The sequence below is a fragment of the Cnephaeus nilssonii genome (genome assembly GCF_951640355.1).
Source record: "Cnephaeus nilssonii genome assembly, chromosome: 5".
NCBI lineage: Eukaryota > Metazoa > Chordata > Mammalia > Chiroptera > Vespertilionidae > Cnephaeus > Cnephaeus nilssonii.
Window position 1 is genome coordinate 21102897 of NC_137076.1, and position 22530 is coordinate 21125426.

General features: G+C 40.0%; 1 protein-coding gene and 1 pseudogene across 2 annotated transcripts; one reads left to right on the forward strand and one right to left on the reverse strand.

Annotated features, from left to right (window-relative positions):
- Window positions 1-5622: 5622 nt before the first annotated feature.
- Window positions 5623-6904, forward strand: LOC307100514 (olfactory receptor 7A10-like; annotated as a pseudogene). The gene is made up of 2 exons: window positions 5623-5647; window positions 5992-6904. The product of its transcript is annotated as an olfactory receptor 7A10-like (transcript).
- A 7590-nt stretch (window positions 6905-14494) lies between these two features.
- LOC307100515 (olfactory receptor 7A10-like) lies at window positions 14495-16091 on the reverse strand (the record flags this gene model as incomplete). The annotated part of the gene is made up of 2 exons (XM_079772981.1): window positions 14495-14887; window positions 15519-16091. 2 exons carry the CDS (start codon window positions 16089-16091, stop codon window positions 14495-14497), a joined length of 966 nt encoding a protein of 321 aa, XP_079629107.1.
- Between the last annotated feature and the right edge of the window lie 6439 nt (window positions 16092-22530).

Here is a 22530-nt window from a genome sequence, read left to right on the forward strand (position 1 = left end):
CCAGGTGAGTCTGAGAGTGCAGCAGATGCTGTGGGAAGATTCAAGGAATGCATCCCAGAATCTCTCCCTGAGGTAGCCTGAGAGCCTAACCAGGCCAGCTCAGAGCTGAGAGACTGCCATATCTGCTTGCTAGGTAGGCAAATAAATAGTTAATACATTATTTATGCTATATTAGTTTTCTCCTAAAAACATTGCTGTTTGGCATAGAATTCCTTTATATATGTATAGATGGATTTAGGGGAATGGTTGATAATGTATTAATTTTGTATGGTCAATTCTATCAGTCTGTCATATTGTCTTCACCTATTACTTTTAAACATAAACAGTTCTACATGTTTCACCTTGGCAAAAACATTTTTTTGCATTCAATTAATGATCTGTTCTATACATTTTCTAAGCATCATCTATTTATGTTTATATAGGTAGAAATTATAACTGTAGATACTGCTTTCTTCACTGCCTTTTAAAAGTATATTTTTTCCACATCCTTGCCCATATAACTTGTATTGGAGACCCATACTGATGTAATTAAAGTTTTATTGGGTTGTTGTTGTTGTTTTTTGCTTTCCTTTTGAAATTGCTTTTATAATTTTATTTAATTTTACTAATGCCATAATTTGAATACACAATATTTAACCATGTTTATTTTCCCTGCCATTTTTATATTATGAATATTCCATACCTTAACTTTTTTCCATATAAAAGCACACATTTGGGAGAAACCAAGATGGCGGCATAGGTAAACACCTGAAATTGCTGCCTCGTACAACCACTTCAAAACTACAACTAAAAGACAAAACAGACATCATTCAGAACCACAGGAAGGCTGGCTGAGTGGAAATTCTACAAATAGAAGGAAAGAGAAAAGCACAATGAGACTCAGAGGAGGTGCAGAAGTAAAGTGCTGAGGTAGGGAAGCGCACGCATGGAAAGGGGCTGGCAACTGAGGACATGGTTGTTTTTTTTCAATCGGGAAAGAGACACAAGCTCCCGACTGCTCTGAACTCCAGTTCTGGGCGAGACTCTGGGGACCCAGACTCATACTGGGAGAAACTGGACTGTCTGGCTTTGGGCGGAACTTGAGGGCAGCTTTACCTTAGAGGTGCTTTCAGGGATTACCGAGGGACACTGAGACCCGGGGGCCTCTTAGGGCAGGGCTGAGGATCAGCCATACCTGTTTGCTCCCCCCTGTTGCTTCCCTGATACCCCGCCCCACCCAAGCTGTGCAAAGAGGCTTTTGCATATGAATGGCCTGGTCCTTTGCAAGCTAAAATTACCTAACAAACTGCAGCTGGGTCAGAGAGCCCCAGAACTTCCAAAAGAAGGCCCAAGGCTCCACAGCAGCTTGCATTGCTTCACAGCTAGGCCTCATCTGGACACCTCAAAACCCCAAACAAAAAATGTGAATCTGCAGATCTCTCTGTAGCTCCTGCTGGGTGGCCTCAGGCAGAGGCTAAATTTGCACCTTTTTGGAGATCCAAAAGCCAGTGTACCCAGTGGTCAGAGTGGGAACATCCAGATTACAACTCTTCAGATCCATAAGGGACACACTCAAGGGGCAGACTCAGTGAGCACCAAAGCCCCACTGAAGCAAGTCTTGCCCCATAAGGTTGTCTCCATCACAGAAGTTCTCCCATCGTAGACACAGCTGATCCTCACAGCCAATTGGCCTGGAGGTCAATTCCTCCCAATGATACCAACAATAATAAGCTTAACTACAACAAGACTGTGCACACAGCCCACAAAGAGGTGCACCAAGAGTGTCCACCTCAGGTAACTGGGGAGGCTGAGCCACTGGGACCTATAGGACACCTAGCACACAAAACCACTCTATCAACACAGAAAATCAGCCAAAATGCGGAGACAAAGAAACAGGTCACAAATGACAAAAATGGAGGAAAGAAAACTACTGGATGTAGAGTTCAAAACCACGGTTATAAGGTTTTTCGAGAATCTTCTAGAAACCCCCAAAAAATTTAGTGAGACCCTCGAGGATATGAAAAAGGATCAACTAGAAATTAAGCATACACTGACTGAAATAAAGAATAATATACAGAGATCCAACAGCAGGCTCGAGGATCCCAGGAATCAAGTCAAAGATTTGAAATACGAAGAAGCAAAAACCACCCAACCAGAAAAGCAAAAAGAAAAAAGAATCTAAAAATATGAAGATAGTACAAGGAGCCTCTGGGACAATGTCAAACATACCAACATCCGAATTATGGAGGTGCCAGAAGAAGAGAGAGAGCAAGATATTGAAAACCTATTTGAAGAAATAATGACAGAAAACTTCTCCCACCTGGTGAAAGAAATAGACTTACAAGTCCAGCAAGCGCAGAGAACCCTGAACAAAAGGAATCCAAAGAGGACCACACCAAGACACATCATAATTAAAATGCCAAGAGCAAAAGACAAAGAGAGAATATTAAAAGCAGCAAGAGAAAACAGTTAGTTATCTACAAGGGAGTACCCATATGATTGTCAGCTGATTTCTCAACAGAAACTATGCAGGCCAGAAGGGAGTGGCAAGAAATATTCAAAGTGATGAACAGCAAGAACCTACAACCAAGATTACTTTACCCAGCAAAGCTCTCATTCAGAATTGAAGGTCAGATAAAGAGCTTCACGGATAAGAAAAAGCTAAAGGAGTTCATCACTGTCAAACTAGTATTATATGAAATTCTGAAAGGTATTCTTTAAGAAGAGGAAGAAGAAGAAAAAGGTAAAGATAAAAATTATGAACAACAAATATATATCTATCAACAAGTGAATCTAAAAATCAAGTGAATAAAAAATTTGACAAACAGAATAAACTGGTGAATATAATAGAATCAGGGGCATAGAGAGGGAGTGGACTGACAATTCTCAGGGGGAAAGAGTGTCAGAGGTGCGGGAAGAGACTGGACAAAAATCGTACACCTATGGATGAGGATAGTCGGGTGGGAGGTTAAGGGCAGAGGGTGGGGTGGGAACCGGGTAGAGGGGAGCTATGGGGGAAAAAAAGAGAAACAACTGTAATAATCTGAATAATATTCATTCTATAAAAAAAAGCACACATTTATAAAACTACATAAATGAACAAAGTCAGTGAGCTCCCTGCTCATTTGACCTCACATTATACAAAGAAGACCCAGTACAATGAAATAAGTATGCTATGATATCACAATCTCAGGGGTAAATATGTGAAGAAAGGGGATCAATTATACAGAATTTTATAAAAAATGTCCGGGGATGATTTGTACATAGACAAGGAACAGAATCAGGATTAGTGCCCACCCATCAGTTGTGTCACAAAAGAGATCAAAACTCAAAGCCAAAAATAGCAAAGGAAAGATGCTATTGAGCCATATAAACACCAGAGTGATCTAATAAACGTGGCATAGGTGCAGGAATCATAATTAGATCAGAGGCTGGGGAGGACGCTGTGATGAGGCCAGTGGAGCAGGGAAGGTCCAGTCAATGTGTGGTCCCTTGAGTCTGAGGTAACTTCAGCACCCATGCTGGCTCCCTCTTCTCTCTGCACTGGCCCTCTGCTGGGCTCCTCACTGTTATTACTTTTCCCTAATTAGCAGGAAATGGCCTTTTAAGCAGTTCTTGCATTTCTTGTGTTGAATTCCAGATCTGTTTTACTGTGTCTCAAAATAAGACATGCCTTTTACATTTTTATCCAGTATTTTTGTGCATGCACACGCACGCGCGCGCGCGCACACACACACACAAAAATGAACAAAGGGAACCATGAATGATTATGTAAATACCCTCACTGTGTATGAAACCCTCTAATACTTTCTTTTGTGCCTCCTTGATTCCATTCTATTTCATTCTTACAACTGTAATCTCACACCCTAATGGGTCCTGATCTCAGAATATGGAGAACACTCCTCAAGCTTGTCCTCCACACCCAGCTTCATAGAATCCTGTCATAGAATACATGTTTATTCAGCCACACTAAACTAAATCTGAAGGGGGAGAATGAGTTTGTATAACATGCTATATGCCTCAGGTACTCACAGTCTAACAAGGAACAAAGACATGGGATTAAATAAATGTCTCAACATGGGTGCCCTAACACTTAGATTAAGAGCATGAGAAAGGGACCTTTTCCTGTGCTAATGTTAGAAAAAGAAAAGGTTCATGAAGGAGATGATCCAGCCTGTCTGAAAGAGGAGTTGGAGTTTGGAGGATGGAGGGGGGTGAAAAATTCCAGAAAGGCCAGTGGAGAGACCCCAAGCAGAGGAAAGCAAGCCCATAAAGGCTCTGAGCCCTGCAGCTGTGGTGTCAGGTGAACCTGGAGTCAAGTTCAATGTGTAGGAGACCAGTGTGAGGGAGGTCAGGGCTCTGTGAGGGTGGAGCTGGCCGAAAGTTCATAGACACTTGAGCCTCATGTTTGAAACTATGGAATTTTGGCTTCTATCTCCAGTGAGGTATCACTAGGGGAAGAATTTAATAAGAGAGTTCAATGATCAGCTTTAAAGTTCACACTGAGTCAATGTGAATATTTGGCTAGAGGGGTGGCCACCTGTTAGATGGGAGAGATGACAGGGAACTGAAATATGTCTGTGGAATTGGAAACCAAGAAGTTGGGAAGCAACAAATACATTTCAGAGGTAGAAGAAAATAATCAGCCTCATCCCATCATAGTGGTAACCATTCATTTACCAAGAAGAAGGAAGTACACCAAGCTCTCTACATACAGAATATTGATTATCTGTCCACCATCATAGGCTGATGGATACTACAATCCTCATCATCAGGTGAGGATATTAACAATTATTAAGCTGTAGCTCTAACCAGTTTGGCTCTGTAGATAGGGCATGGACCCAGGACTGAAGGGTCAAGGACACATATCTGGGATGCAGGCTCAATCCCCAGTAAGGGGTGTGCAGAAGGTAGACAATCAATGAAGTTCTTATCTCTCCCTCCTTCTCCCTTCCTCTCTGAAATCAATAAAAATATATATTTTAGAAAAAGACAAACAGAGAATCTGAAAAGCAGTAAGAGAAAAGCAGTTAGTTACCTTCCAGGGAGCACCCATGCGACTCTCAGCTGATTTCTCAACAGAAACCATGCAGGCCAAAAGGGAGTGGTAAGAAATATTCAGTGATGAATACCAAGGACCTACAACCAAGAATACTCTACCCAGCCAAGCCACCATTTAGAATTGAAGGTCAAATAAAGAGCTTCACATACAAGAAAAAGCTAAAGGAGTTCATCACCACCAAAACAGTGTTACAGGAAATGTTGAAGGGTATTCTAAAGAAGAAGAAAAAGAGGAGGAAGGAAAAGAAGAATGAGGATGAGGGGGAGGGAGGGGAGAAATAGGAGGTGGAGGAAGAAAAGGAGAAGAAAAAATAGAAAATATGAAGAATAGAATGGCAATAAAAACATATCCCAGTAATTAAAATTAAAAATCAAGGTAAATGAAAAATGAAATTAATTAACAAAATAAACAGATGAATAAAATAGAACCAGAGGCATAGAAACATGGAACAGACTGACGAATCTCAGAGGGAAGGGGGAGAATAGGGAAGAGATTAACCAAAGAACTTATACACATATTATCTATGGACACAGACAATAGGATGGTGAAGGCCTGCGGATGGGAACTGAGTAAAGGGGGTAATGGAGTTGAAAAAGGAGGACATCTGTAACACTCTCAATAATAAAGATTTTAAAACAAACAAACGAACAAAACAAGAAAACTGTGAGTCCATGGCCACCTTGGGGAAAAGGTCGGAGGCTGACAGAAATTCCTAATCAGAGATGTCATGGGTTGGGGTGTGTGTCTTAAAGGGGATATGTTGAAAAAAATAGATATTGATTGCTTTGATACAAAGTATAACTGTAGCATTTCAATTGTGTTAGTAAGAGCCAATTGTTTAAAAAATGATCATGCTATTTTTTCTTTCCTACATGTCACCTACACCACATGGGATGAGGAAATGATACCCCAATTTCAGAATTAGAAAGGTTGGAAAAAACTTTGTGAAGTTTTGGGATGTTCAGAGGAACCAGCACTGCAGCCCCTCATATTTGGGCTTTTCCTCTCCATGTACCTGGTCACTGTGTTGGGAAACCTGCTCATCATCCTGGCTGTCAGCTCAGACTCCCACCTCCACACACCCATGTACTTCTTCCTCTCCAACCTGTCCTTGATAGACATCTGTTTCACCTCCATCACCATCCCAAAGATGCTGTGGAACATCCAGCACAGAGCAAAGCCATCACCTATGCAGGCTGAATCACCCAGATGTATTTTTTCATACTATTTTCAGGGTTGGATGACTTCCTCTTGACTGTAATGGCCTATGACCGCTTTGTAGCCATCTGCCACCCCCTGCACTACATGGTCATCATGAACCCCCGACTCTATGGACTGCTGGTTCTGGTGTCCTGGATCATGAGTGCCCTGAATTCCCTCTTTCAAAGCATAATGGTATTGCAGCTGTCCTTCTGTACACACTTTGAGATCGCCCACTATTTTTGTGAAATCCAACAGGTCTTCCAACTTGCCTTTTCCGACACCTTTCTTAATAACATGGTGATTTATTTTGCAACTATGCTACAAGATGCTGGTCCCCTCGCTGGTATCATTTACTCTTACTCTAAAATAATTTCCTCCATTTGTGGAATCCCATCAGCTCAGGGGAAGTATAAAGCATTTTCTACGTGTGCATCTCACCTCTCAGTTGTCTCCTTATTTTATGGTACAAGCCTAGGAGTGTATCTCAGCTCTGCTGCTACCCATAATGCACACTCAAGTGCAGCAGCCTCAGTGATGTATGCTGTGGTCACACCCATGCTGAACCCCTTCATCTACAGTCTGACAAACAAAGACATAAAGAGGGCCCTGAAAAGAATCTATGGGATGGCAGGTACAAAAGAGACAATCATCCTGAGGTAGAAAAAGTGCTCCAAGATCCAAAACCAGAAATTGAGATTCTTTCATCAGATGGTAGTTTTCAGACTTGGACCTTGTATTCTGTCTTTGAATTTCCTTTGTTTGTTTCAACTCTCCTATACAATTTAAGTAACCATTTTATTAAGCTCTCTGCTCTGTCTGTTATATAGACAGTTGTTCCCTTTGTCTTTTTTACCTTCACAAAGTTTTTTCCAACCTTGATCAGAAATATTTGGAAGTTTTCATTTACTTCACTGGCAACATTGATGTCTTAACAATAATTTCTTCTCAAATAACTTATATCATTGTATGTAATTTGTTCTGTGTTCACCATGTTTCCCTCATTCTTTGTACATCAATATCTTAACTGATCTTCTTGATACTGTAGACTTTATGATTGTTCCCTAGAAGTCTCAGTCTATTGATAGTGATGCAATAGGATAGGAATGCCTGGGCACTGGCCTGGGTCCTACAACTTGTTCCTCAGATCAGAGTCAATGTTGTGACTAGATGGTTCCTTATGGTCTTGATGATTTCAACAACCAACATGGAACTATGAACATGTAAGTTTTATTACTCACAGGTCCAGCATGCCCAACTACCACACCGGAGAGTTGGAAATAGGACAGGGGAAGGAAAAGCAGGCTCACCCCTGTTGTCAGTTATCTAGGTTACGCAGGGTTTTCTACAAGCGGAATTTTATGTGTTAATCTTGTGTGAAAAGCACAAAAATTCTGTGTTTAATTCCATATAAACTTTGTTTCTGAGATATATCCATTGTTTAATGTGAACTTCCTTCCTTTGTTTGTATTGAAATTGTTTCTAAATAAAAATAAAATTGCATATATTTCAAATTCCAAATTAAATTAAAAATAAAAGGAAAACTTCGTGGGTGGCGGCAGCATGAGTGCTTATGTAGCAGCAGTGTCATACATCTGGCAATATGATTATCTGAGATGGATGTCTTTGAAAAACAGCTTAGTCAGGTACTTGTGCTACAAAAATGCTCCTGTGTTTCATACATAATTTCCAGGTTTTATTGTCTTATTTAACTGAGGGTCCAATTGTGGCAAATATAATAAGGACCATAAGTGTCCATCTAGTCACATAGGGATTGCTCTCAGAAAAACGTAGTAAGACCCAAGCCAGTGCCCAGGCATACCTACCTTATTGCATCACTATCAATAGACTGAGATTTATAGGGAACAATCATGAACTACCATAGTTACTGGCAAAACTTGATTATCAAATAGCTATCCCCAATGGAATCTACATTGAAGCATACATGAGAGGTTCAGAGATAGAAAGAGACAGTGAGGTAACATTTATATGACATTCTGAGCTAAAGATGAGGTAAAGCACCTGGAGCTACAGAAGGGAGGAAGGACATTGTAGGACAATAAGAAGAAAAGATGCTCAGTAATTAGAAACTTGCCCTGCCCTAGATATAGGTCACAAAATGTTATCTCTGGTGATAACTCTCATTATTGCCAAGACTCAAAATTTAAATTCTTTAAGAAAGTGGTAAAAGTTCCTATCTGGCAACTAAAGGGGAGCTCAGAGGGGGTGTACAAAATAGAAGGTTTGTATAGGAAAGAGGGAGGGACAAAGGAGCTATTAAAAACAGAGAAAATAAGGATTATTTGGGGGCCATGACATCTTTTATTTGGGGAGGAGGAGAGGAAGGATTTCTATCAGACAGATTCCCTCTTCTTTCAGTGAGGAATGAGGAGGGCCCACGTGACAGATTACCTTACTGGTGCTTGACCAGAAATTCAAGGCTGGTTGATTAAAACTAAGCTTCTGGTAGAGATTGAAACTTCCATTAAATCCCATATGAAATCTAGATTTAGCATCATGGATTTGTCACTGGAGTGATGCCATTTTGGGCCTGTGGTTTTCTCTTTAACAGTAGTATGGACATTAACAATATTAAACACAGAATATCTTTCCATTTATTTGTGCCTTTTTCAATTTTTTTTAGCAATGTTTTATAGTTTACTTCTAGGTATTTAATTCTTTTTGATGCAATTGGGGGAAGGTCAATAGGGGAAAAAGGAGATATGTGTACTACTATTTGTAATACTTTAAACAATAAAATAAAATTTAAAAAAAAAAGAAATGGAATTGTTCTTTTAATATCTCTTCTAACTTCATATAGATACAAACAATTATTATATATTTATTTTGTATCATTGTTGAACCTATTTATTGATTCTAATACATTTTAAATAATTTATTGGAGTATAATAACATAAAATAAACTGAACATAGTTAACAGCAATATTTCTGAGTTAAAGGAGTTATGCAAAATTAAGAGTACATACTGCACAGGTTCATATACATAACTCAAAAAAACACAAAAGCTTTAATCTTTGTTATATAATTGTAAAATATGTAATTAGCCTCTTCCTCTGTTTCCTTATTTCTGCTGGTGATGTGGAATAATAAACCTCGTTCTGGTAGATATTGGTAGAAATAAAATGTTTTTTAAACATAGAGTATGTCTAATTACTCTTCCATAGGTAGGAAGTGTATGTACATATGCATGTATGTACATTTGTACCTGATTTTCTTTCAAATAAACACAACACACAAAGACATAACACAGACAAACTAATATTCTCACCTTTAATGTTAAAAAAAATTTTAAAGAAATTTGGTGACAACAGAAATTAAAGAATGAATGATTAAATTAATATGAAACTAAAATAATTTAGAAATTTACATACAACGATGTAACGTAAAAGGTTGACCTTAATTTCAGTAATGAATTACATTTCCTATATTAACGCACAAAGACCTCAAAGTCAGAACCACATTTACTTCTGTAACTGAAGAGTTTGTCCACCAGGCACCAGGTAAGTCACACACACTGAATGTGAGATTTATAGTGGAGAGATTAGATTCACTTTATTGGGTGCACCGTGTAAGGAGAATGGAAAAGGTAGTGCTCAAAACTTGAACTCCTGGTTCCTTTACTGGCAGTTGGTTTTAATGGGTGAAATTGGGGGTAGGGATCTTCAATGGGTGATCAGCTCAGGTATATATTCTGATTGGTTGGAGCAGGTGTTACAATGATATACTTTAGGAATTGTGACCATCAGTCATCCAATGTCAGCTAGTCTGGGGTTTATGTGACTGTGGTCCATGAGAATCAGTGGTTTTCTACCTCGTAGAACATTTTAGTTCTTATAAAACCAACTCAAGGTATATGTCACTATGTTATCACAGATTCCAGAGGGGGACTAGTGCCACAAGACCCTGATTTATGTCTGAAAAAGTTACTTTGGTGAATATAAGGAAAAGGTACTCAGGTCTGTTTTCCTGCAAATGAGACATTGGGGGTAGGAGGTTTGGTTGAGAAGGGATTCTGGCTTAGTTTCAATTTTATGAAATTGGGAATTCACTAGAACTTTAATGGAGCAGAATCACCAAATTGACTTTAGATTTTTTTTCTTTTACTTAATGAGAAATTTTTTATGCAAATTACTTTACCAAAGAAAGCTAATAGAATTGATTAACAATGATGGGGATTGATTACATCAATGACCCCTATCAATGGACTCCTTGTATTCTCTCACTTTGTAATATGACTTTCACCACCCATAACAGATTGACTCTTTTTGCCCACCACTTGAATCTTATGGGTTTCTTTGACCAGAATAATGTGGTAGAAGTGATGTTGTGCTAATTCTGAGCCTTGCACACATCTGTCTCTTGGAATACAGCCATGGCTGTGTAAACAAGCCCAGACCATCTGGAATAAGCCTCCAGCCCCAGTGTGCCAGCTGAAGCCACTAGACAAGCCTACCACCAGTCAATCCAAAACTTGTGTGATTGACTCATCCAAGGTCAGCTGAGCCGCTGCCCTGACCAGAAGTATAAGAAAGTCCAAATCTACCCAGTGATCCCTACTTATACACTTTAAGTTATGGAGTACTAAGGCAATTTGATACACAAAAATCACTAACTGGCACAATAACTTTATTAAGTAAAACTGAGGAACCTGAAGGTTAAGCAAATTGCCCAAGGTCACAAAGCTAGTAAGTGCTGAAACTGGGGCACAAAGACAGGCTACTTAGCTCCAGAGTCTGCTCTGCTTATCAGTATTCGTTCTTCTTCTGCTGCTATAACAGTGCATGAAAAAGTGTTCTTAGTTCTAAGATAGCGTTCCACCAATTATGTAACCACATTCAGATGCAGATCCCAACCTGGGGCAACTGATTGGCTCCTACTATGGCCACCTTGACCAGTTATGAGACCAGCAAGATCTCAACCTTGCTGGATGTGAGGCACTTCATATTTATAAGTCAGATGCTTTTAGAAATAGAATTCCACTGTCTTAACACCTGAGGGCTGAAGAGTCATTTTGTCACAAAAATAGAACAAACCTAAAATTTCTGTGAAACTGCATAAGACCCTGATTAACCAAAGCAATTCTGAGAAAACAAAACAAAGCTGGAGGCAACCCATTCCCTGATTTCAAACTATATTATAAAGCTATAGTAATGAAAGCAGTATGGTACTGGCACAAAAACAGACACATGGATGAATGGAAAAGAATAGAGAGCCAAGAAATAAACCCACACACATAAGGTCATTAATTTAGGAGAAAGGAACCAAGAATGTTAAATGAGGAAAGGACAGTATCTCCAATAAACTGTGCTGGGAAAACTGGACAACCACAGGCAAAAGAATGAAGCTGGGTCATTATTGTAAGGATTCAGAATTAGTCACCTCAAGACATGTACTTGCATTATTTTTGAGCTGAAGGCAACTGAGACCCTGGGAGTCCAAGAGAAGCTTTTACCTCTCCCATAAAGAATTTAAATTTAACTCTTTCCCATAATAAGAGTTATCATCAGAGATAACATTTATGACCTATACCAGTATACAGGGCAGGGCAAATTTCTAGTTACTGAACATCTGCTCTTCTCGTTGTCCTGCAATCTCCTTCCTCCCTTCTAAAGCCTCAGGAGCTTTACCTCATATTTAGCTCAGAATGTCATATATACACTACCTCACTGTTCTTCCTGTCTCTGAACCGCTCACGTATGTTCCAAGTAGACTCCACTGGAAAAGGGATATTTAATAATCCATTTTTGCCAGTAAATATGGTAGCTTTTCTGGATGCTCAGCTAAATAAGACAATGAAACCTGGAAATTAGGTATAAAATACAGTAGTGTGTCTGACTAAGCTTTTGTTTCAAATACATCCATCACAAATAATCATTTTGTCAGATGCGTGACACAGCTACTACCTAATCACTCATGTTGCCTTCACCCATGAAGTTCCACTTTTATTTTAAATTTAATGATTTCATTTTGGAATAATTAATATATGAAATTTTATTTTTAATTACAAACATTTTCAAAACAAGCAAAGGGAGAAAGTTCACATTAGACAATAGATATATCTAGGGAGCAAAGTTCATTTGGAATTACACACAGGAACAGACACAGAATTTTTGTGATATTTACACAAGAATTAACATGTTATAAAATTCCCCTTTGGAAAACCCTGAGTAACCTAGACAACTGACCACATGAATGACCCTGCTTTTCCTTCCCCTGTCTTAATTTCTGCTCTTGGGTTTTAAATAAAAAACAAACCCAAAATATATAAAGTACTCATACAACTCAGCAAAAGAAAGACAAACAGCCCAGTCAGAAAATGGGCAGAAGACTTAAATAGACACTTCTCCAAAGAAGGATACACAAATGGCTAACAGTCACATGAATAAATCCTCAAGGTCACTAATCATCAGAGAGATGCAAATTAAACCACACTGAGGTGCCTGCTCACACCTGCCATAATGGCTGCTATCAATAAATCAACTAACAGCAAGTGCTTGTAAGGATGTGGAGAAAAGGGAACCCTAGTGCAGTGCTGGTGGGAATGCAGACTGGTGCAGCCATGGTGGAAAACAGTGTGGAGTTTCCTCAAAAAAATTAAAAATGGAACTGCGATTGGACCCAGTGATCACACTTCTTAGGAATATAACCTAAGAAGTTTGAAATGTTTATCAGAAAGAATATATGTACCTCTATGTTCATAGCAGTGTTATTTACAATAGCTAAGATCTGGAGACATCCCCGGTGCCGATCTGTTAAAGAGTGGATAAAAAAACAGTGGTACATGTACACAATGGAATACTATGCAGTTGTGAAAAAGAAGGATCTAGTACCCTTTGAAATGGCATGGAGGGGCCTGGAAAGTATTATGCTAAGTGAAATAATTCAGACAGAGAAAGATGAGTATCACATGATCTCACTTTTATGTGAAGTCCGTGAACAAAATAAAGTGCCAAACAAAATAGATCCAGAGACATGGAAGCATGCAACCGACTGTGGATCTTCAGAGGGAAGGGGAGGAGGGAAAAATTAAATAAGAACTTATATGAATATGTGAATAACCCATGGACACAGATAATAGTGGGGTGAAGGCCCGGGAGGGGGCGGTTTGGGAGAGGGGAGGAGTGGGGTCAATGGGGGGAGAAAAGGACATCTGTAATACTTTCAATAATAAAGATACATTTTACAAATGCAAACCCACAAAACCAAGCCATGCTGCCCTTGGTCCCCAGTAGAGGCAGAGTCCTTCAGCCCAAGCCCATTCCTCTCTCTTTCACACACACACATGCATACACACAGCTTCCTGTGTGGCTTTTGGGCGTACAGGACCTGTGAGTAATAAACCTTACGTTTTCCTAGTTCCATGATGGTTGTTGTAATTATAAGAAGGACCACAAGAGTCCATCCACCCAGGACATTGACTCTGGTCTGAGGAACAAGTAGTTGGAAGGAGGCCAGTTCCCAGGCATTCCTATCCTATTGCATCACTATCAATAGACTGAGACTTATAGGGAACAATGATAAAATCCATAATATCAGGAAGAGCAGTTAAGGTACCAATGTACAGAGGATGAGAGATACATGGTGAAAACTGAGGTTTCAGATTTTATGGAATGAAATTATACAATGGATTAGGTAGCCAAGTGCAGTTTTTCTACATAAGTAATACCACTTATTACTATTCTACCTACAAAACAAGAACAAATTACTTACAATGATATATGTCATTTCAGAAGAAATTATTCTTAAGACATCAATGTTTCTAGTGAAGTAAATGAAAATTTCTCACTATTTCTGATCAAGGTTGGAAAAATCTTTGTGAAGGTTAAAAAAGGACAAAGGGAAAAACTGTCTATATAACAGACAAAGCAGGAAGCTTAAATTGTATAGAGAAGTTGAAACATGCAAAGGAAATTCAAGGACAGAATAAAAGGAGCAAGTCTGGCCCGGCCTGTGTTAATCAGTGGTTGAGCATCAACCTATGAACCAGGAGGGATCCATTAGATTTCTGGTCAGAGCACATGCCTGGGTAGTGGGTTCGATCACCAAGAGAAGGTATGCAGGAGGCAGCTGATCAATACTGTACTCTCATCATTGATGTTTCTCTCTCTCCCTCTCCCTTCCTCTCTGAAATCAATAAAAATATGTTTTAAAAAAACAAAAGGAGCAATTCTAAAACAAAACAATGTGATTAAAGAATCACAATTTCTGGGTTTTAGTTCTGTAGCCTCAAAATCAAGAGCACTTTTGACCTGAGATGATTGTCCCCTTAGTACCTGCCATCCCAAAGAATCTTTTCAGGGCCCTCTTTATGTCTTTGTTCCTGAGACTGTAGATGAAGGGGTTCAGCATGGGTGTGACGACAGTGTACAACACTGAGGCTGCTGCACCTAATTGTGAGTTATGGGCAGCAGCAGAGCTGAAATACACTCCTAGGATTGTAACATAAAATAAGGAGACAACTGAGAGGTGAGATGCACAGGTAGAAAATGCCTTATACTTCCCCTGAGCTGATGAGATTGCACGTATGGAGGACACTATCTTAGAGTAAGAGTAAATGATACCGGCCAGGGGACCACCAGCCAATAGCACACCTACAAAGTACATCACCATGGTATTAAGAAAGGTGTCAGCCAATTAGAAAGGATATATGCACCCCTATGTTCATAGCAGCACAATTCACCATAGCTAAGATTTGGAAACAGCCTAGGTGCCCGTCAGCAGATGACTGGATCAGAAAACTGTGGTACATCTACACAATGGAATACTATGCTGCCATAAAAAAGAAGGAATTCTCATCATTTGCAGCAACCTGGGAGGAATTGGAGAACATTATGTTAAGTGAAATAAGTCAGTCAATGAAAGAAAAATACCACATGATCTCACTCATTTATGGATAATAAAGAACATTATAATCTTGAACAAAAAGATAGATACAGAGACAGTAAAGCATCAAACAGACTGTCAAATTACAAGGGGAAGGTTAGGGATAGGTGGGGGAGATAAGAGATCAATCAAAGGACTTGTATGCATGCATATAAGCATAACCAATGGATGCAAAACTCTGGGGGGTGGGGGCATATATGGGAGGGGGGTGAGGGGAGGGCAATGGTAAGATATGTACACATATAATACCTTAATAAAAAAATTGAAAAAAAAAAAAAAAAGAAGTGGTACATATGTATAATGGAATATTATAAAAAAAATAAAATAAAATAAAGTATAAAGTTTAAAAAAAAAAAAAAAAAAAAAGAAAGGTGTCAGAACAGGCAAGTTGAACCACCTCTTTAAGTTCACAAAAGTAGTGCGGGATTTCCAAATCCATACAGAAGGACAATGATAACACTATTAAACTTTGTAACAAGGAATTCAGGGCACTCGTGATCCAGGACATCAGAACCAGCAGTCCACAGAGACGGGAGTTCATGATGACCATATAGTGCAGGGGGTGGCAGATGGCCACATACCTGTCATAGGCCATCACGGCTAGAAGGAAGTCATCCAATCCTGCAAAGAGTAAGAAAAAATACAACTGTGTGATGCAGCCTGCATAGGTGATGACTCTGCTCTGTGTCTGGATGTTCCACAGCATCTTTGGGATGGTGGTGGAGGTGAAACAGATGTCTACCAAGGACAGGTTGGAGAGGAAGAAGTACATGGGTGTGTGGAGGTGGGAGTCTGAGCTGACGGCCAGGATGATGAGCAGGTTTCCCAACACAGTGACCAGGTACATGGAGAGGAAAAGCCCAAATATGAGGGGCTGCAGTGCTGGTTCCTCTGAAAATCCCAGGAGAAGAAATTCTGAAATAATGGTATTATTCCCAGGTCCCATGGGGTAGAGGTGACTAATAGGAAAGAAAAAATAGCATGATTAGTTACTACACAAATAGCAATTACAAAGAAGGTTGAAATGCTACATCATATTTCATAACAAAGCAACAATATTTATTTTTTGTACATATCATCTTCCATGACATCTTTGATTAGGAATTCCTGACCTCCTCAAATTTTTTTCCCAAGGTGGTCATGGATTACACTGTCTTCATGAGAAATGTGTTCATGCACTTGAGGAATATTTATTGACATTTCCCACCTCTAGGGAAAGTGTACAGGATGCTCAAAAACAAAATTCCTAGAATATAATGATAGTGAAAGAATATATACAACAAATATGGCATATGCCAAGTTAGATGGTGTCATGTGAATAAAAAAAAAATAAAGTAGGCATAAAAGAGAGTGGATGGGGTGTTATTCTATACTAGGAGTTTGGGAAGCCCTTCCAACAAGGTGACAATTGAACAGAGACCTCAAGGAAGACACAGGGGGTGACATGTGGTTAATTGGGGTGGGGGTCATGTAGGAAAAGAGGCAGTGCAAAAGCCCTGAGATGACACTTGTTTAGGTATTAAAGACTCAAAAAGGACACAGAATGGTGAAATAGAATAGAGTCAAGGAGGCACAAAAGAAAATATTAGAGTGCATCATACATAGTTAGGGTATATGGTTTCCTTTGTTCAGGGTGTGTGTGTGTGCGTGCGAATGATGCTGGATCACAATGTAAAAGGCATGTCTTGTTTTGAGACACAGTAAAAATAATCTGGAATTCAATGCAATAAATGGGAGAACAGTTTAAAAGGCCAGTTCCTGCTAATGAGGGAAAATAATAAGAGTGAACAGCCCATCAGAGAACTAGGTGCACTGGTCCTGGGCACTTGATGCATGGCACCTGTTCTTCCGTGAGCATTCTCTGAGATCTCCTTCTACTCACTCTTGTGCTGATGAGAGAAAGACCCACAGAATGTAAGAAAAGTGCCCAGGTCCCTCCGGCACTAGCTGTAGAAGAGTGAATTAGAACTCACACCTCCCTGACTCTAAGTCAGTGCTTTGCTACTCTGCAAGGCTGCCTCACTCTGTCAATGCTTCACAAAGAAAAGGAAATGCTAAGGTTGAAATAAAGCAGAATCCTGAGAGCTGAGCAGATAGAAGGGAGAGTCAGTACCTACTGTGGAAGGAGAGAGGCCATGGAATTGTGCTCTGAGATGGTGAGAAGAAAGCGGCTGAGAAGGAATAAGTTGCAAGAAAGCCCTTCAGAGCTAAGGACACCAAATGTGCAGGATCTTGAGTCCATCCCTTTCACTATTTCATCAGCCTGACTGTTCCCCCAGAAGACACAGTTATTAAAAGCTTTACTTCTCCCCACGATGCTTTCCCACAGTGTTCACTCTGGCACCCCAATGGCATCACTCACTGGATTTGGCTCTTCCGGTCCTTCCTTCCTTGGACAATTGATGTGGAAAGGGCAAGAAATGCAGGTCAAGTACTGGTTTTCCAGAGCAGTTGAACATCTTAGTGAGGCACAGAGAGGATGCTTTTACCCTGTGGCTGAGGAGCTGCAGGTGAGTCTGCAGAGGGAGGTCTGAGGCTGAATTCTCAGAGCTCCTCATTAAATGAACTGTGTTACTGTTGCTCAGTTCTCTAACCAATTCAGCTCCCATGAAACCAAAGGGCCATAAATAAAAGGCAACTTTTCTGCCAGTTTGGTCTCCATGGGTTCACCTTGGGGGCCAGATGCATTTCCCTTCCTACTGATGGGTCCACCTCCCCAGGGTATGTAAGCGCTCATGCAGGACACATGGACAGGAGAACATCATGAGCTTCTGAGCTGCTGTGAGTCACACGGAGTGTCTGACCCAGAGATTTAGTGATATCCTGACCACATCCATCCCAAACAGGAACCTGCCAGAAACTTCCCCTTCACCTCAACTTTGAAAACCAGAGATTAATTCTGAAGATGCGCTTGATGGGGGGTAAATTATTTTGGCTGCAGAGGTAGTTTCCTTTGTACAAGTTTTCCAAATTTAATTATTCAATTTTTTCATCTGGAGTAAGTGCATTCACATCTTTAAACTCACATAGGTACTTTTTTTTTTCTGGCCCGCAAGGCTATTCGGAGCATTTCTTTACATCGGGAAAGAGTACTTTGAATATAAAACCAGTACCTGATAGTGACTTAGAGCTGTCACTGCAAAACATAGTTGTAAAGAACTAGATAAAGATTATTGTTGGACCATCAGTGCTCTGTTGCAGCTGCTTAACTCTGCCTTTGTTATGTGAAAGCACTTGTAGGCAATACCCACACGGATGGGCTTGGATGTAGGTATTTATTTTCTGTGGATTCTGTAGCAACTAAGCCCAAACTGGGTCACTTAAAACAACAGGAATTTATTTCATCAGGTTCTTGATGCCAGAAGTCTTTTCTCAGAATGTCAGGAAGGCTGCATTCCCTATAGGGGCTCTAAGGGAGGCTGTGCTCCTTGCCTCATCCTGCTATTAGTGCCTCCTAGCATCCCTGGGCTTTGTGGCTGCATCACTCCAATCTTGGGAGACATATGGTCTCCTTTTCTCTGTGCCTCTCCACTCTATATCTTATAAGGACCCTGGTCATTGGTTTTAGGGTCCAACTGGCTAATCCAGGATGATTTCATCTTGAGATCCTTAATTATATCTATAAAGAGCCATTTTTCAAATAAGGTCATATTTGCAGGTACTGCGGGTTAGAATGTAGACATATCTTTACTGGGCTACCATCACCCTACTAATAAAGCCTCTTTACAAAAACAGGCTGTGGGTGGGATTTGCTCTTGGGGAGTACTTTGCTGACCCCTGATTTAAGTGTGTAGATTCAGACATGGGCAGTAACTAAATCAGATACAAATTGTAAAATTAAAAGAAGAGTTAAATCTGGCTTCCTTTCTGCTAGTGGAAATTTATATCACACAGGCTCTGCTCAGTCTCCCCAGACCCTGGCTGATGTAGCTGTCAGACCCGTCCACCATCCTGACTTTCCTCCCAACATAACTCTCCCTATGCCAGTGTCCACTAAAGTCAACCTGAAGTTCCTCAAAACTTAGCTCTAGGAGAACTTAGCTGAGTGGATGCCCACCCAGGAGCTGTCCTTGGTTTCTGCTGATGGTTCCAGTAACCTGACAAGCAATTATCTTACTAAGGCACCCTTCGAATCTATAGGAAAGTGTAAGGAGTGTAAACTACCTGATTTAAATTATGAACAGGAGCAGTCCACCATGAAAGCCAGGAGCCTCTAATACTGAGAATGTATTAATTCTCTTAGAATAAATTAATAGAAAAATCATCTAAATATAATAGCGTCATCTAAAAAAATATGCAATGATGCTGTATAAAAACAGTTCTGATAAAATATAAGATTATTTCCTATCATAAAATAGTTTCCTTCTGTAAGTAAATTACATCTAGAAAATTAATACCTTAGAAAATTAATTGTAAGGCTAAAAGCAAGACACCCATGAAAAACACACAAGGTGACAAAACAAGCCAGAGGAAAATCATTTGGGCAAAAAAATGAAATAGGATCCCAAGTCAAATTTATAGAAAATATTCCTTTATTAACTTTTGGTCGAGAACATGTTTGTATATTTTCAGAAAACAACTCCGAGACCATGTGGATTCCAGCAACAGAAGGGAATCGACAGGACTACTCCAGCCATGAAGACAGAGGAGAAGCAGTCCAGAGACGGAAGACGCTGATGTGGCCTTCCCATACTAGCAGTTAGCAGCTGTGCATCACTGCAGGTTGCCCAGGACCAAACCAGAGAGAGTCGGACCTGCATTACCACCATTTGTCCACCATCCAGAACTGTAATGTCAGTGCTGACATGTACACATGAGGAACTGTTGGACATTGAAATTGGGTCTCAAAAGAACTGTTGGCCCAGAAAGAAACTCACTACAGACTGATTCATATGCCTGTCACCATAACCATTATTGCTTGTCTCATTTTCGGTTCTTATAAGTGTATTTCTAGTAGCACATGATCTCACTCATCTAGGGGAAATAATAAACAACATAGACTGATGAACAAGAACAGACCCAGAAACAAGGAGGCATGGATCAGACTGTCGGGCCTCAAAGGGAGGGTAGGGGAGGGTGGAGGTAAGGGGAGAGATCAACCAAAGGACTTGTGTGCAAGCATATGAGCCTAATCAGTGGTTAAGGACAACAGGGGGGTGGGGGGCATGTGTGGGGAGGGGTGAGGGATGGGAATGGGGGGATGAGGACAAATATGTGATACCTTAATCAATAAAGAAATTAAAAGAAAAAATAAATAAATAAAATAGTTTTCTTGATCATCAGCTAATATCAGACCTGACAAAGAAAATGTTTGAGGAATATTCAAATTCAGACCTCTGCTTGAAGTTCATACAGAGGACAAATATGCCTGCTACTGTCATGTATGTCATCACTGTTCTGAAATTTCAAACAATGCAACCAAAGAAGAAAAAGCAATCATAGATTCATGTCTTGGGTAAAAGTAAATTTAATCACATTTTCAGAGGATAAAATTGGCTACCTAAAATGAATTGGAAGGCTATTACAATTAAAGGTAATTTTGGTCAGGCTAGATTTAAAAACTACAACAAAAATTGTGTATTGCCCGGCCAGTGTTGCTTAGTGGTTGAGTATCAACCCATGAACCAGGAAGTCATGGTTGGATTCTCGGTCAAGGCATATGTTTAGGTTGCAGGCTCCATCCCCAGTAGGGAGTGTCCAGGAGGCAGCTGACCAATGATTCTCTCTCATCATTGATGTTTCTATCTTTCTCTTCTTATCCCTTCCTCTCTCTGTCTGGTTCTAAAATAAACTAATACATAATAGGGAAAAATCCTTTCCCAAATTGTATAAAAATGTAGCATACACAGAAAAGAGTCTGGCTTGAAGGTCTCGGGAAATGATATAAATAGTAACTAATATTAGCACTTACCAAGTGCAGGAACTGTGTTTATCTCTTCTCCTGAATGGACTCATTTAGTCTCTCTAGAAACAGGTGGGGTGAGCGGCTATCATGCGTGCCCATTGCAGAGACAGCTAAAGGTGGCTGTGAATGCTTGTAAAATGTGTGAGTAAGTGAGGAGTGAGGTCCCTCCGATGTGCAAGTGCCAGTGAAGTGAGCAGAAGGAGACATTTGTCGTAGCAATATATTTAACAATTCAGCTCCTTAGGGCAATGGAAACTAAGGAGAAAATAACCAAATGAAACTACATCAAAATAAAAAGCTTCTGCACAGCACAGGATACCATCAACAAAACAACAAGAAAGCCCACTGCATGGGCGAACACATTTGCCAATGTTATCTCCAATAAGGGTTTAATCTCCAACATTTACAGGGAACTCAGACAACTTAACAAAAGAAAGATAAACAACCCAATCAAAAAATGGGCAAATGACCTAAATAGACACTTTTCTAAAGAGGACATTCAGAAAGCCAAGAGACATATGAAAACATGCTCAAAGTCACTAATTATCGGAGAGATGCAAATCAAAACAACAATGAGGTACCACCTCACATCTGTCAGAATGGCTATCATTAACAAATCAACAAATGACAAGTGATGGAGAGGATGTGTTGAAAAGGAACCCTCCTTCACTGCTGGTGGGAATGCAGATTGGCGCAGCCACTGTGGAGAACAGTATGGAGTTTCCTCAAAAACTTAAAAATGGAACTTCCATTTGAACCAGTAATACCATTTCTAGGAATATATCCCAAGAAAACTACAAACACCAATCAGAAAAGATATATGCACTCCTATGTTCATAGCAGCACAATTTACAATAGCTAAGATTTGGAAACAGCCTAAATGCCCATCAGCAGATGAGTGGATTAGAAAACTGTGGTACATCCACACGATGGAATACTACGCTGCTATAAAAAAAGAAGGAATTCTTACCATTCGCAACAGCATGGATGGAAGTGGAGAGCATTATGCTAAGTGAAATGAGCCAGTCAGTGAAAGAAAAATACCACATGATCTCATTCATTTATGGATAATAATGAACATTTTAACCTGATGAACAAAAATAGATACAGAGTCAGAGAAGCATAGATACAGAGGCAGGACACTGGGGAGGGCTGGGGGATGGGGGGAGGTAAGAGATCAACCAAATGACTTGTATGCATGCATATAAGCATAACCAATGTACGCAAGACACTGGGAGGGGGGTGAGAGCATGTGCCGGGCGTGGGGGCGGGTGGTGGGTAGGGAAGGCTGGGGGAAGGTCAATTGGGGGGAAAAAGGAGACATATGTACTACTATTTGTAATACTTTAAAAAATAAAAAAATAAAAAATTTACTTGAACTGAATCTTAGATGTAAATGAAAAATGTGGTCTTCTTGTGATTAAATACCTTCAATGGTTTTTCACTGTGATTAATGAAATGTCTATGTGCTAATTGATCC